Consider the following 16,239-nt stretch of genomic DNA (forward strand, 5'->3'; position numbering starts at 1 on the left):
GTGATGATTGGGAGGTCTCCAGAGGTAGTCTGGAGAAGGATAGAGGGGATGGGGTCGAGAGGGCATGTTGTCGTCGGGTGGCTGGACATCACTAGTAGCAGGATTTCACCTGGAGAGAGAGAGGAGAAAAAGGTCAAGTCGTAGGGTGTGTGTGTGGGACCTGTGGAATCAGTAGGCTGAGGGTGTGAGGGGTGGATGTCATCAACCTTTTTTTTTAAAGTGGTTGACAAGGTCTAAAGTTATTTTCATTTGTATTTTAAGAATATAGGCTAGAGGTATTTTTTTTTGTTTTTGCACGTTTCTCTTCATATTTTCCTTGGTAATTTTGGCTTCTTAAGCTCTATCAGGTGTCCTACACACTAAGAAAATAGGGTTCCTCCAGTATCCTTTGGGATTGGTGAACGGTTCTATGTGGAACAATAATGACTCAAAGAACACTTTGGGCCTCTCAATGGTTCTTTGCAGTTCACAAAAGTGTTCTTTGCTGTTTTAGTGATAATGAAAATGTAGGGATGGCATCTCATTAGCACTTTTTGGGGTGTGGTTTGCGCACAGCTCTATTTGTTCAACAGTGCGTGCGAATGTAATTCCAGTTAATGTAATCTGTTGTGTTATGCCGTTACATGTAAAATATGACTATGGCCAGTGTCAGTGTCTTGAGTAAGACATATATGGCCTTGTGTTGTTTAAGAACTGATGTCTAAATCAGTGGCTCTCAAATCTCTCCTCGGGGAACTTTAGCAGTTCCAGATCTAGCACACCTGATTCAACTTGTCAGTTAACACAACAATATAGCCTATAGAATTTTAACAATACTGTTTGATATGGCTACGCAGAAAAAAATGACCCTTTATGGTTCTTCAAAAGGGTTATTTCTAGAACCTTTGAGATTGAGAAAGGTCCTTTAAAGAACATTCTTCCTTTTTGGAGCTATATAGAACATTTTATGAATGGTTCTTTATAGGACCGTAGGAAAAGGGTTCTTGATAGCGTCCTAAAGGTTCCATTTCTAACCTTCAAGAAAAGGTTTCTGATTATCACAGCTGTGACTAATGAAGTTACATTTGATTATATTCTATAGGTGTCCCAAGTCTCTCCCCGTAGCATGCGGAACCTAACTTGCTGATACTAATAAACCACAGGACCCTGAACAGCTTCTACCCCCCAAGCCATAAGACTGCTAAATAGCTCATCAAATGGCCACCCGGACTACCTGCATTGACCCTTTTTTGCACACACTGGACTCTACCCACATATTCACACATACTTACACTGACACCCCAACATGCACACACACGCACACGCACACGCACACACACACACACACACACACACACACACACACACACACACAGATGACGTGTTCACACATGCATACTGATGCTACACACACACACACACACACACACACACACACACACACACACACACACACACACACACACACACACACACACACACACACACACACACACACACACACACACACACACAAACAACAGGAGGTTGGTGGCACCTTAATTGGGAGGACGGGGTCAGAGTAATGGCTGGAACGGAGTCAATGGAATGGTTTCGAACTCATTAAACACATGGTTCATTAAAGACTCATTATTGTTATTTGTTATTCACTGTGCATGTATTCCTCGTGTCAGTATTTCTATTTGAGTTTAACTCTGCATGGTTGGAAAATGACCCATAAGTAAGCATTTCACTCTTAGTTTACACCAGTTGTTTACAAAGCACGTGACAAATAAAATGTGATTTGATTTGATTTGATTTAATGGAAGGAGTCTTCAGCGTGCTGGCGTTACTGGGAACAACACATCGAATCAGCTGTGCTACAGTATGCCTACTAATCATTGTGAAATGTTTGTATATGTCCTGTGTGTAGCCTTTGTGAGACATGCTGTCTGAGTTTAAGTGAGGCAGACAAGCGGCAGATATAATTATTATCAGGAAGTGTTAGTAGGAGGTGATTGGAGAGAAGCAGGCGGACTCGCTGTCATTGTGCTTTTGCTTATCCACCTATAACAGCCCCACAATAGCAGATAGACTAGTGTTTTGTGTCTGTAATGCTTTTACATGTTTCATCTGATTAAATCTATTTCAGTTTTCAGAATCGAACACAATGGGTTATGGGGTTGGGAAGATTTCACTGAATTATAGTAGTGATGCGTTTTTTTTTACCCCTCCCAGAAGGGAAAATCACCAGTAATGACCCTTCAACCAATTTGCTCGTGTCATTTTGGTTATTTGAATGAAATTATTCTCCCATCGAAAGCCTGGTTCACATTTCAGTTGGAAATTACTCAAATCCTATTTTTTCGCATATTCGATTCTAATTTGATATTTTTCCTGCATTCTGAACACCCAAAAAGCACATGGAATCGGATATGTCAAGCCACATTTCAAACTACCTTCATAGGGGGTTTGAAGCCAAATCGAAATCTGATTCCCGTCCATGTGACGTATCTGAATGGTAAAATCAGATTGATTTGCCCTGAAGTGATTTTTAGACTGTTATTTCACATATCTTGAAAATGGCCTATGTGGCATCGATTCAAGTCAGAAACAGTTATTCTAGTGTCAAAACTGACTACAAAGTGTAAATAAGATCATTTTGGTCATAAAGTCAGTCATGTCTAAAATGGAGTTTGGAACATCCTGTGCGTCACAACAGGTAAATGAAGGTTGTGTTTTGATTTTGCAGTGTCCATTTGCCCTCTAAGATGGGGTGATCAGCTGCAGTAATTGCTCTGTATCCAACAGCATAGACAGTGAGACAGACCTGCCCAGTAGCTCTGACTTTGTTTACATACTGTAAGACGACACGTGTTACATTTTTCAACTTAAAGAAATACTACACCAAACACCTTAGTTACATGTAAAATTGTGCAACTAAAACAACCTCTGCAAAAACGTAAAAATGTATTACAGATTTCTTGAGTTATCTTAGATTCATTCTGGTTATTTTGAGGAAGTGAAATTGGCTTCCGCATCTACAGTGTCTCATCAGGGACAAACATAATTAACCATACACGGAATCGGTCAGGAAACACACCTCCATGACTGAAATCTCGTTTTTTGTAATGAGCAACAAAAAAAAACTCATGCCAATTGGGGTGTTCAGTGGCTCTTTAACAAAAGTCACATCTCAATAGTTGGTCCAGGTAAGTCATGACATAACACAAGTGGGAGGTGGGCCTTTCATTTATTGTTCTCTATCGCTCCTCTATTGTTCCTCAAGCAAGAGGGGAGGCCGATGACATCATGGATTCCCATCTGACCAACTTGAATGCCCTACTCCTTGAAGTTTGCAGTTGTGTATTTATTTATTTTTTTTACCTCAAAACATATTTTTTGTACTCTTTGGTGTGTGTACTTTAATGTATTTATGCTTGGGAGATGAGTTTTTCTACAGTAAATGTTAACTAATAGCTGGAGGACATCTGTAAATCCTTTTCTTTTTGTGTTCCAGGTGGCTGTCCAGAGGTATTGATGCAGTCACAGGCATGGATAATCATTGGTGTCAGAGCTAACACGGCAGCGATGTTGGGACATTTGACATTCACAAACACCAAGGGGATCATTAAGATAAGCTTATCGGTATGTCCTAGGACACAAAACACTCAACATGGATTGCAGTTATTTACCACATTGTAAGCTAATTGCATGTCAGAGAGAGGTATTGGATCATTACAAAGACTGAGAAAAGAAACTGTTAGACACCTTTATGAAATCTTTAATTGTGGTTTGTCTTACATGACAAGATGCAACCTACAGATGAAATCGGAAGTTTACATACACCTTAGCCAAATACATTTAAACTCAGTTTTTCACAATTCCTCACATTTAATCGTAGTAAGAATTCCCTGTCTTATGTCAGTTAGGATCACCACTTTATTTTAAGAATGTGAAATGTCAGAATAATAGTAGAGAGAATTATTTATTTCAGTTTTTAGTTCTTTCATCACATTCCCAGTGGCTCAGAAGTTTACATACACTCAATTAGTATTTGGTAGCATTGCCTTTAAATTGTTTAACTTCGGTCAAACATTTCGGGTAGCCTTCCACAAGCTTCCCACAATAAGTTGGGTGAATTTTGGCCCATTCCTCCTTACAGAGCTGGTGTAACTGAGACAGGTTTGTAGGCCTCCTTGCTCGCACATGCTTTTTCAGTTCTGCCCACAAATGTTCTATAGGATTGAGGTCAGGGCTTTGTGATGGCCACTCCAATAGCTTGACTTTGTTGTCCTTAAGCCATTTTGCCAGAACTTTGGAAGTATGCTTCCATCCTGCAGCAAAGCACCCCACCCCCAAGGAAAACGCTATGTCTGGCGCCAACCCAACACCTCTCGTCAGTGAAGCATGATGGTGGCATCCCCACAGTGAAGCATGATGGTGGCAGCATCATGCTGTGGGGATGTTTTTCATCGGCAGGGACTTGGAAACTGGTCAGATTTGAAGGAATGATGGATGGCACTAAATACAGAGAAATGTTTGAAGGAAACCTGTTTCAGTCTTCCAGAGAGTTGAGACTGGGCCGGAGGTTCACCTTCCAGCAGGACAATGACCCTAAGCATACTGATAAAGCAACACTGAAGTGGTTTAAGGGGAAACATTTAAATGTCTTGGAATGGCCTAGTCAAATCCCAGACCTCAATCCAATTTAGAATCTGTGGTATGACTTAAAGATTGCTGTACACCAGCGGAACCCGTCCAACTTGAAGGAGCTGGAGCAGTTTTGCCTTGAAGAATGGGCAACAATCCCAGTGGCTTGATGTGCCAAGCTTATAGGGACATACCCCAAGAGAGTTGCAGCTGTAATTGCTGCAAAAGGTGGCTCTACAAAGTATTGACTTTGGGAGGGAATAGTTATTTTTGTCTTATTTCTTGTTTCACATTAAAACATATTTTTCATCTTCATATTGGTAGGCATGTTGTGTAAATGAAATTATACAAACCCCATTTTAATTCCAGGTTGTAAGGCAACAAAATAGGAAAAATGCCACGGGGGGTGAATACTTTTGCAAGCCACTGTATCCCTGTTGGACCAATGGATATCTTAATAAAGTCAACTAAATTAACCAGAAGATATCTTCCTGTGATGTGGATGTGAGCCTGGGAGTTATGGGAAAGGGATCCTCCTTCATACTGCTGCTTCAGTAACAGTCACTCTGCCTCAGTTTCCTTGTGTAACTAAGCAGTCATCAGTGTGTTCCATGAGAACAAGCTAACCACTTTTGTCTGCTTGCTGTGGAGGTGTTGGTGTAAACACATGGCCATAACAGCATATACAGTAGCTTGAACTGATTTGACATAACTTTTAGCTACATGGTTTGTGTGCATATCTGGTCACTGAGGTCAGTATATTGCCCAAGTGATTGATTATATTTATCCTTCTGTAATTTCAGCACAACATACCTGTCATCAGCTCATTGGCAAACACAGTGTCCGTTCGAACACTGTATTCTGTAGCCAGACACCTATGCTTCTGTATTACATCCTGCCACACAGAGGACAAGGACAATATAACTGAAAGATTGTCATTCACCGCTCTATGTTCCCTTGACCGTCCTACACAAGCCACTGCCCTCACAAGCAGGCAGCTCCCTCCCATCCCCCACACAGAGCAGTGCCATAACCTACCTACCTCCCTTTCCAGAATGGGCTGTAAACTACACCAGTCCTATTAATTAATTAATGACCCTGACTGAAGTGGCTGGCTAGTGGAACTGCCTACAGGAAGATGGTGTGATGTATTTAGTGGTGTACGGTGCTCTGTGTTGGGAGGGAAGACAACAGGGTAGAGGAGGCAGAGGCAGTGCACCAGATGAGAGGAGAGAGGACGCCCCCTGTCCCCGCCAGCAGCCCTCACTGACCATCAATCACCCAGGGCCATTGTGGTCCTGTCCGGGGTAGCCTACGGCACAGCCACCCAGCCCAGCCACCCAGCCAGTCAGGCAGAGGAGAGGAGAGAGGGGGCAGGGAGCTGTAGCCTGCAGGGAGAAAGTAAGGGGGAAAGAATGGCAGTCGGGGAACGGCCTTCTTCGTGTTCCTCTCCCCAGCCGGCATTGCTGGGCTTGGGGGCAGCTCTGCTCTCTTTCTGCATCTCCGCTGTGCTCTCCCAGGTCCCGGATCCAGAGGTAAGAACGCGTTCGTTCATACAGGTTTCTGTCCACAGAGGCTCATCATCGGGTTCCTGCTTACGGAGGTGTGGGTGTCTGTCCCACTCGTTCCCTCCACTGTTTAAAGGATGGTTGCTTGTTTTCATGTGATTAATAAATGGGGCTTATTCGCTATAGAGCTATGGTGTTGAGCAGCCCCATAGACAATAGTCATGTGTAGTAGCTCAATATTTTATGGTGTAGTGTTCTTCCCAGAGTAGCATGGACGGGTTGTTACAGCATGTGCAGATGTAATGATCACCATGTGCCGCCATTTGTATTTTCGGATGCCAGGAGCAATGCCATAATCCCCGGTGTCAGAAATGAAATACAGTGGCAGCCTCTTAAGAGCGCTAATGCATTGTTTTGAGATGTGAGACCTCATGTTGTACTGCGTACAGGGTGTTGTACAAAACAAGCAGCGGTATTCCATGCTAGATCAGAGAATAGACATGAAAGTTTCAGAAACATCTGTCTGGAAATAGTGACAACACATGCACTGTTCTCTCTGACGGACACCCAGACTCACAATTAGTAAGAGAGAAATTAGTGTTAGTATTAGTAAGAGAGAAAGATGAGACTGAATCGTTTCTGTGTTAATATGCTGCACCAGCAGGGTCAGCAACATTGAAAGTTTGTGGGCGTTTAGTGATGAAGTCCTCAGGTGAGAAAGTGCACCTTGGATATTGATGCACAGTATATCCCGGACTTTGCTTCAAATGATAAATAAATTCAGAAAACTTATCACAGCCTCTAATATTCAGATGTTGATTTGAGAAGATTTCAGCAGAGGGTTTTATATAGGAGTGACAGATCCAGTAGGAAAAGCTGAATTATGGACTGCAATAAAATAAATGTCATAAGCTGAATTATGGGGGGGGGGGGGGGGGGGGGATTGATTGAGGTAAATAAACTGGAAATTGGAACCAAGATCTATAATAATTGTCTTTGAAAGCAATTACTGGAATTGTGGGTTACAGTATAGTTTCTGGGTTGTCTTATATTCTTTTTAACAATCTGAAAATATCTCCATTTGACTTAGGAGGGAGAGTTCATTATGTTTCTGAGAGGGAGTTAAGTAATGGAAAATCTTGGATATATATTATTTTTATTTAGAGAAATTACAGAGAAAGAGAAATGGCATGCACATGGCTAGTTTGAATCCCTGAGGCGACAAGGTGAAAAATCTGTCGATCTGGCCTTGAGCAAGGCACTTAACCCTAATTTCTCCAGGGCTGCCATCAATAATGACTGATCACCTGGATGTGAACCCACTCTCAGAGGGAGTTGGGATATGCAAAAAACCAAACAATTCCATCTCACACATGTACAGGTTTCCCACTTGTACATGCAATGAAACAGGACAAACATAATCATCCCCCTATTTGACCTTTGTGACGTGTACTTGCTTGAAGAAAGACATCTGGTTCGGTTTGAACATTTGTATTAGGACAGAATTATCTCAACTAAGCCTATGTGTCTCGAAACTTCAACAACCATAGCAACAGCAAGCTTCAGCCAGAGTCAACTCCCTCACTGGATCTGAGTTGTTTGAATATGTTTACCAAAGTTCTGGCTTATCCACTAATCCCAACACATAAAATAGGAGAGCGAGTGAGGACATTAAGTGTTACATAATCATGGCGAACTACTACGAATTCACTACTTTGTATTAACGGCAGCAGAGTTACAATCTCTTGTCCCCTGGGCCAACTTATTACCTCCCCTCCCCTGCTAAAGTGCCATTACGCTTGAGAGTAAAGTCATATCAGGCTGCAAACAATCTTAGTCAAAAATGTGTGATTTGTTTTTGTTTTTTGGCAACAACACCCTATGCCCCTGATGGCCTTGGCAGATGGAGGACATACTGATACAGCACACTGAAATTTGGAGATTTGGTGAGAAGTCAGCCAAGGTCAGGCCCATGGCATCTTTTTAACATGCTGACTCACAAAAGCCAATCACACAGCTCCCAACAGCCCTGGCTGTGTCAGAAATGGCACCCTATTCTCTGTACAGAGCCCAAGGGCCCTAGTTAAAAGTAGTACAATATGTATGGAATACAGGGTAGGCAAGCTTTTGTCAAAAGTAGTGCCCTGTATTAATTCTGTGCCTTTTCGGGACCACCCCTGTCTGTCACACAGTAAATGAGAGACAGCATACCAAGATCCAAGAAACACTGAGAAACATTACAATTCCAAGAATAACAATTTTCTTACAATACATCAAGGCAATGGTCTTTTAGTAGTTGACCTACAAACCTCATGGCAAGAAAAAAAACATGTACGCTGCCCAGGAGAGTTTGACCGGGGCCCCATTAAGTACGTTTACATGCACACTAATAATTCAATATTAACCCTCAAACTACCAACCACCAAAAGTGGTTAATTAAATTCTTCAAATTTTTCATGACTTTGTCAATCCACTTGTTTTTAATAAATTAAAATCATTGTTTAATGTTACTGTATCAATATGGACTTTGGGGTCATGTTGACCCCAGTCAAAAACACCTAATTCTGCCTATAGTAATTTGATATTGGACCTTTATTTGAATCTAGTTCTCTCTGGAGACATGATAACAACTTATCCATACCACCAGAGGGTGGAGGGGGACATGTATCAGTCATTTCCACTAGATAGACAGATCATCTGCACAGATACAGCTCATGTACTTGCCTAAGATTGTATTTTTCTATACCATATGTGTAACTGTGTAAAAAAAGAAAATCTAATTACCTTATTTTTGTGCATATAGAAATCTGCCAATGGCATACAAAGTCTGCCAATGGTATAACTACTTGATAGAACTGCAGCACAGAACTCAGGTAAGCTCTCGAATCTACACAGAGAGCTGTATTGGTGTGTACTCTATAAAAATTATTTATTCTAGGGCAAATATTTTTGTAAGTATTTATTTCAATCCAGTGGGTGGAAGGGGACCAATTGGAGTGATCTCGACCTGATAGACAGATCACCTGCACAGATGGAGCACTCGTCTTTAACTGGTTATAACCAGGTATGAGCGTGTATGAACTCAAAATGACCTTAGATATATGCGTAGTTGCAGTCAAAACAGCTCAGAAATGTCAGTCAGTGGTATAACTACTTGGTTAAACAGAAACCAGCTAACCTGTCAAAAGAACTAACCGTCAAAAGAAGTAGACCAAGGTGCAGCGTGGTTAGCGTGCATAGTCCTTTATTTAGGTGAATACACCGACAAAAAACAATAAACACTACAAAACAACCGTGACGCTTAAGGCTATGTGCTACAAACAAAGTTAACCTCCCACAAAGGCAGGTGGGAAAAAGGGCTACCTAAGTATGGTTCTCAATCAGAGACAACGATAGACAGCTGTCCCTGATTGAGAACCCTACCCGGCCAAAAACATAGAAATACAAATAATAGAATGTATAATACCCACCCCAACTCACACCATGACCAAACCAAAATAGGTCAGGGCGTGACATAACCTCTGAATGTACACATACTGTAGTGCTGTATTGGTGTGCATTCTCCGTAAAATAGTTATTCTATGGAAAATAAGAATAATACCCTCCCTCTTATATTATATATGTGCAACTTATGGTATTTTGGGCATGCTTGTTGATGCTTTTTTAAGCATCCTGCCTAGGCCCTACCACTCCCATTGTTTCACTAGCAGCGATGCTAATGCTCACTGTGGGGTAAGTAAATAAAGAAAACTAAGCCATATTTTTGGTCATTGTCTTCATCAATGGATGAATCACTTTTTGTCAATAAAATGAAGTATATTAAACATTTTGGTGTACTGCCCCTTTAAATGGCAGTCGTGTTTACCACATCAATATGATAATATGACAATCAAATGATGTTATTAAATCTGGATTTTAGTACTAACGTGGATTGTACTTTGAAAAGAAGATGCACATTATATGAGGGGGAAATTATATTTTGTTTTACCTGGTATCAACATTAACTGTCATTTTGCTAAAATAACACACGGTTTTCTAACATTTTATTTCACTGCGATGCAGTGCCCTAGACCACTGCACCACCCGGGAGGCCTCCTGTGATAATTTTGACCCCCCCCCCAAAAAAATAAATCATGTATGTAAAATATATTAGTAGTTGAGGGTTAAACTGATTATGGCTTTAGTCATGTGAAGACCGTACTCTGCTTATCGTAATCGGCAGAAGGTCATAATCGAGGTAAGCATACACCAATTAAAAAAACTGGATTTCTGAGCAATCTTTCAAATTGCAAGGATGTATAAATCCCCTGATCGGAGCTCCAGCGGTGTATTTGATCTGCACATGTGCTTGTACCAGCAGCGCAAGTCTCCTTTTTTTTGCAAAAGTGAAGTTTGGAAAAACTGACAGTATGCATATTAGAAATAGTTTTCACATAATGTCCGACTACATGGCTGCTGTGGTAGAACATTTATTTTGATTGGCAATTTTCTGAATTTATCAAAGTCCCATCGGGAAGCCTGATTTCAGATGTGTCCATGTAAACAGGAATTAAAGGAAAATCGTTCTTCTTGCAAAGCATGTCAACATTTTAATTAATCAAACTATTATATTAACATGAGTATTCACAATAATTGTATTAAAGTACCCATTTCATTCATATTGAAACAACCTTAACCCAACACCTAGCAACCTGTTGGCTTAACGATTAAGATGTTAGCTTGACCGTCGCTGGCATTGGGTTCTAGTCCAAGTCAAAGCTAACCCAAATTCACTACATTGGTGTCAGAAGTGGGATGGGGACAGTGAGTTCATTGGATAGGTGTTTACACATGAGGGACTTGGTATAGAGACATAATCTCATGGTCCGTTGGAGGTTTTGTCTAGTTCCCAGTTGGTCCCACTGACATTTTTTGGGATGTTGGGTCATGGTACTGATTGGTGAACCACTGATCCAGATACAGCTCTTTGTCTTTAGGCAATGCAAGGGACACCGACACCAAGTGCTTTTAACAAAGTGTTTTCAACTTACACATTTGACATGATTACAGTTTGTTCATTCATGCATAAATTATTATGTAACCTGGGATTTGAACTCTCAACCTCTTGGTTCATGGCATTCCGATCTTCCTGCTACGCCACCATGTCTGTATCAGTGACTGATTTCACCTGTAGATCTATTCCTACACTTTGGACTTCAAAGTAAATCTCAGCTCTGTAAAAAACACACTGTAGAAAAAAGTATATTTAATCGCAGTGATTCAGGAGCAACATTAAAACAGAATAATATGTCCCACCAACAACAGACAACTATACTGAAAACCCAAACTCAAATAGCTGAAATAAGTCAATTAAATCAAATAGATTTTTGCCATATTAACTTGTAACTTAAATAGAAGTGCAGATGGCACTCTTTTGCTCTATGCAGAGATATGTTATAGGTGAATGTATAATGAATGTGTAGGGGACTTCTGAAATTCTACAGACTTTGTAGCGCGTAGAAAGAGGTTGTGAGTTTAAATCCCAGGTGGGGTCAATAGTGATCGTGTCAAATGGAATTATATTGTCATTTATTAAAGATTTTTACACAATTCTAGCTGAACAGCATACCACGTACCTTAAAATCCCATACCATTTCCTTACTTTACTTATCATGGTTTGGGACACCTGAGACCATCACTGGTGGTGCTGGTGCACTGCGTGGATTTATTTTTGCTGATTATTTTATTATATTTTATTATTTTATATTTATTATTTTATTTTATTATTTTATTATTTTATATTATTTTATTACGTTATTTTACTCAGTTCTGTGTTCTGCGCCTGACTCCGTTCTCACCTCTGCACAATTAACACATGACACAGACAGATTTTTTCACTTATATTTCACTGTATCACAATTCCAGTGGGTCAGAAGTTTAGCTACACTAAGTTGACTGTGCCTTTAAACATCTTGGAAAATTCCAGAACATTAGAAGCTTCTGATAGGCTAATTGACATCATTTGAGTCAATTGAAGGTGTACCTGTGGATGTAGTTCAAGGCCTATCTTCAAACTCAGTGCCTCTTTGCTTGACATCATGGGAAAATCCAAAGAAATCAGCGAAGACCTCAGAAAATAAATTGTAGACTTCCATAAGTCTGGTTCATCATTTGGAGCAATTTCCCAATGCCTGAAGGTACCATGTTCATCTGTACAAACAATAGTATGCAAGTATAAACACCATGGGACCACGCAGCTGTCATACCGCAAAGGAAGGAGACGCGGTCTGTCTCCTAGAGATGAATGTACTTTGGTGTGAAAAGTACAAATCAATCCCAGAACAACAGCAAAGGACCTTGTGAAGATACTGGAGGAAACAGGTACAAAAGTATCTATGTCCACAGTAAAACGAGTCCTATATCAACATAACCTGAAAGGCCTCTCAGCAAGGAAGAAGCCACTGCTCCAAAACCGCCATAAAAAAAGCCAGACTACGGATTGCAACTGCACATGGGGACAAAGATCGTACTTTTTTGGAGAAATGTCCTCTGGTCTGATGAAACAGAAATAGAACTGTTTGGCCATAATGACCATTGTTATGTTTGGAGGAATAAGGGGGAGGCTTGCAAGCCGAAGAGCACCATCTCAACTGTGAAGCATGGGGGTGGCAGCATCATGTTATGAGGGTGTTTTGCTGGTGCACTTCACAAAATAGATGACATGTTGATGGAAAATTATGTGGATATATTGAAGCAACATCTCAAGACATCAGTCAGGAAGTTAAAGCTTGGTCGCAAATGGGTCTTCCAAATGGACAATGACCCCAAGCATACTTCCAAAGTTGGGGCAAAATGGCTTAAGGACAACAAAGTCAAGGTATTGGAGTGGCCATCCCAAAGCCCTGACCTCAATCCTATAGAAAATATGTGGGCAGAACTGAAAAAGCGTGTGTGAGCAAGGAGGCCTACAAACCTGACTCCAGCCATTACACTAGCTCTGTCAGGAGGAATGGGACAAAATTCACCCAACTTATTGTGGGAAGCGTGTGGAAGGCTATCCAAAATGTTTGACCCAAGTTAAACAATTTAAAGGCAATGCTACCAAATACTAATTGAGTGTATGTAACTTCTGAGCCACTGGGAATGTGATGAAAGAAATAAAAGCTGAAATAAATCATTCTCTCTACTATTACTCTGACATTTCACATTCTTGCAATAAAGTGGTGATCCTAACTGACCTACGACAGGGCATTTTTACTAGGATTAAATGTCAGGATTTGTGAAAAACTTAGTTCAAATGTATTTGACTAAGGTGTATGTAAACTGTACATTCCTCTACAAATAATTTGCCAATCAATACTCTAATCTGCCTGAACGCCACCAGAATATTACTTAGAATTTTGTTCCAACAATACAGTGTATTAAAACTAAAAGTAGATTTAGCTAGCTCGGTGGAGACCCTAGGAACATCAAGAGTTAACCAATCCTGTGAACGGGTTAGTCAACTCAGGTGTCTATGCTTCAACAGAAAAGTTAGATAACATGAAAGTTTATGAAGTAGGGCCTTGTAAAAAAAAAAAGGGAGTAATGTTGAGATCTACGGGTCTTTAGCGAAGTCCAGCCAGCATTTTGATATCAGATGCAGTTATGAGTATCCCAACTGTCACCTGTAACAAAACAAAGGGCACTATGGTAGGTTTAAGAGTAGTATCAGCTGCACAATGATAAATAATATCACCATAATTAAGAACAGATAAAATGGTTGACTGATCTGCTTCCTACTGCTTAGAGAAAAGCACAATTTGTTTCTGTAGAAAAAGCCAAATTTAATCTTACCTTCTTAACCAGCTCATCTATATGTTTTTTTAAACATCAAATCCATTTCAGTCCAAATGCCTACGTCTGTACAGTGGGGCAAAAAAGTATTTAGTCAGCCACCAATTGTGCAAGTTCTCCCACTTAAAAAGATGAGAGAGGCCTGTAAAATGAGCAAAATGAGAGAAAAAAAATCCAGTAAATCACATTGTAGGATTTTTAATGAATTTATTTGCAAATTATGGTGGAAAATAAGTATTTGGTCACCTGCAAAAAAGCAAGATTTCTGGCTCTCACAGACCTGTAACTTATTCTTTAAGAGGCTCCTCTGTCCTCCACTCGTTACCTGTATTAATGGCACCTGTTTGAACCTGTTATCAGTATAAAAGACACCTGTCCACAACCTCAAACAGTCACACTCCAAACTCCACTATTGCCAAGACCAAAGAGCTGTCAAAGGACACCAGAAACAAAATTGTAGACCTGCACCAGGCTAGGAAGACTGAATCTGCAATAGGTAAGCAGCTTGATTTGAAGAAATCAACTGTGGGAGCAATTATTAGGAAATGGAAAACATACAAGACCCACTGATAATCTCCCTCGATCTGGGGCTCCACGCAATATCTCACCCAAAATGATCACAAGAACGGTGAGCAAAAATCCCAGAACCACACGGGTGGACCTAGTGAATGACCTGCAGAGAGCTGGGACCAAAGTAACAAAGCCTACCATCAGCAAGGGCATTGAAGATGAAACGTGGCTGGGTCTTTCAGCATGACAATGATCCCAAACACACCGCCCGGGCAATGAAGGAGTGGCTTCATAAGAAGCATTTCAAGGTCCTGGAGTGGCCTAGCCAGTCTCCAGATCTCAACCCCATAGAAAATCTTTGGAGGGAGTTGAAAGTCCGTGTTGCACAGCAACAGCCCCAAAACATCACTGCTCTAGAGGAGATCTGCATGGAGGAATGGGCCAAAATACCAGCAACAGTGTGTGAGAACCTTGTGAAGACTTACAGAAAACGTTTGACCTCTGTCATTGCCAACAAAGGGTATATAACAAAGTATTGAGATACACTTTTGTTATTGACCAAATACTTATTTTCCACCATAATTTGCAAATACATTCAATAAAAATCCTACAATGTGATTTTCTGGATGTTTTTTCTCATTTTGTCTGTCATAGTTGAAGTGTACCTATGATGAAAATTACAGGCCTCTCATCTTTTTAAGTGGGAGAACTTGCACAATTGGTGGCTGACTAAATACTTTTTTGCCCCACTGTATATGCGGAAACACCTTCAATTGGAGAACCATTTATTGAGTGAACATGTAGCTCATCTGGAACATTCTTACAAGAGTTTAAAAACAACATCTATTTTGTGTTGCCCATGTTAAACACAAGTTTTAAATCAGCAAGGAATTCCTGCACAGCTATAAAATCTGACGGTAGTTTTAAGACAGCCAGATCAAAAGTCGGAGCAATAGCCGACATAATAACATCATCCGCATACAGATAAAGTTTACATTTTTTTAACAGATTGACCAATGGTGTTTTTATAAATAGTGAAGAGAACAGGTCCCAAAATCGACCCCTGTGGTACACCTTTAAGCACTTCAAGAAATTCAGACTTAACCCCATCAATCACGATGGCCTGAGTTCTGTAACTAAGATAGTCATGAAACCATGAACAGGCGTCAGAGCTCAGGTCTATTGAGGACAACTTATTCAATAAAATAGCATGATCAACAGTATCAAAAGCTTTTGAAAGGTCCACAAACAAAGCAGCACATTTAATTTTAGTGTCTAAAGCATTGACCAGATCATTAACAACTAAAGTGGTTGCTGTACTATTTCTATGCCCAGGCCTAAACCCTGATTGGTTTACATTCAAAATACATTTCTCAGATAAAAAAGAGCAAAGTTGTACATTTACCAAATATTCTAGAATCTTCTAATGGGGTGACAATTATTAACATCACTACTATCCCCACCCTTATGGAGTGGCAGGACAAGAGCTGATTTCCATACTTTTGGAATATTTCCTGATAACAACGTTAAATAAAAAAATGTGGGTTATTGAGCCAACAATGATGGGCGATGCACACTTAAGCAGACCAGGATCCAATTGATCGGCCCCTGTGGATTTATTGTTGTCTGTTGCTAACAAAGCATCCACAACTTATTTTTCTATAAAAAGCCTAAAGGAAAAGCTTTGACTACAATTTATTTGACCATTCAGCAAGTGTTCTCTATTCTCTAGAGAGAGAGAGGGGGAGAGAGAAATAGATAAACCAAGAGGAGATACAATCATTGTTGCCATTTT

General features: G+C 40.4%; 1 protein-coding gene across 1 annotated transcript in view; it reads left to right on the forward strand.

The window, feature by feature from the left end:
• The first annotated feature begins 6,026 nt into the window (after nt 1-6,026).
• Nucleotides 6,027-16,239, forward strand: part of LOC139377381 (transmembrane inner ear expressed protein-like) — a 32,155-nt gene continuing 21,942 nt past the window's right edge. The window contains exon 1 of the mRNA XM_071120407.1: nt 6,027-6,146. Coding sequence (XP_070976508.1) covers nt 6,027-6,146 — 120 coding nt within the window. The remainder of the gene's footprint in view (nt 6,147-16,239) is intronic.

The sequence above is a fragment of the Oncorhynchus clarkii genome, chromosome 20 (assembly GCF_045791955.1).
Source record: "Oncorhynchus clarkii lewisi isolate Uvic-CL-2024 chromosome 20, UVic_Ocla_1.0, whole genome shotgun sequence".
Lineage (NCBI taxonomy): Eukaryota > Metazoa > Chordata > Actinopteri > Salmoniformes > Salmonidae > Oncorhynchus > Oncorhynchus clarkii.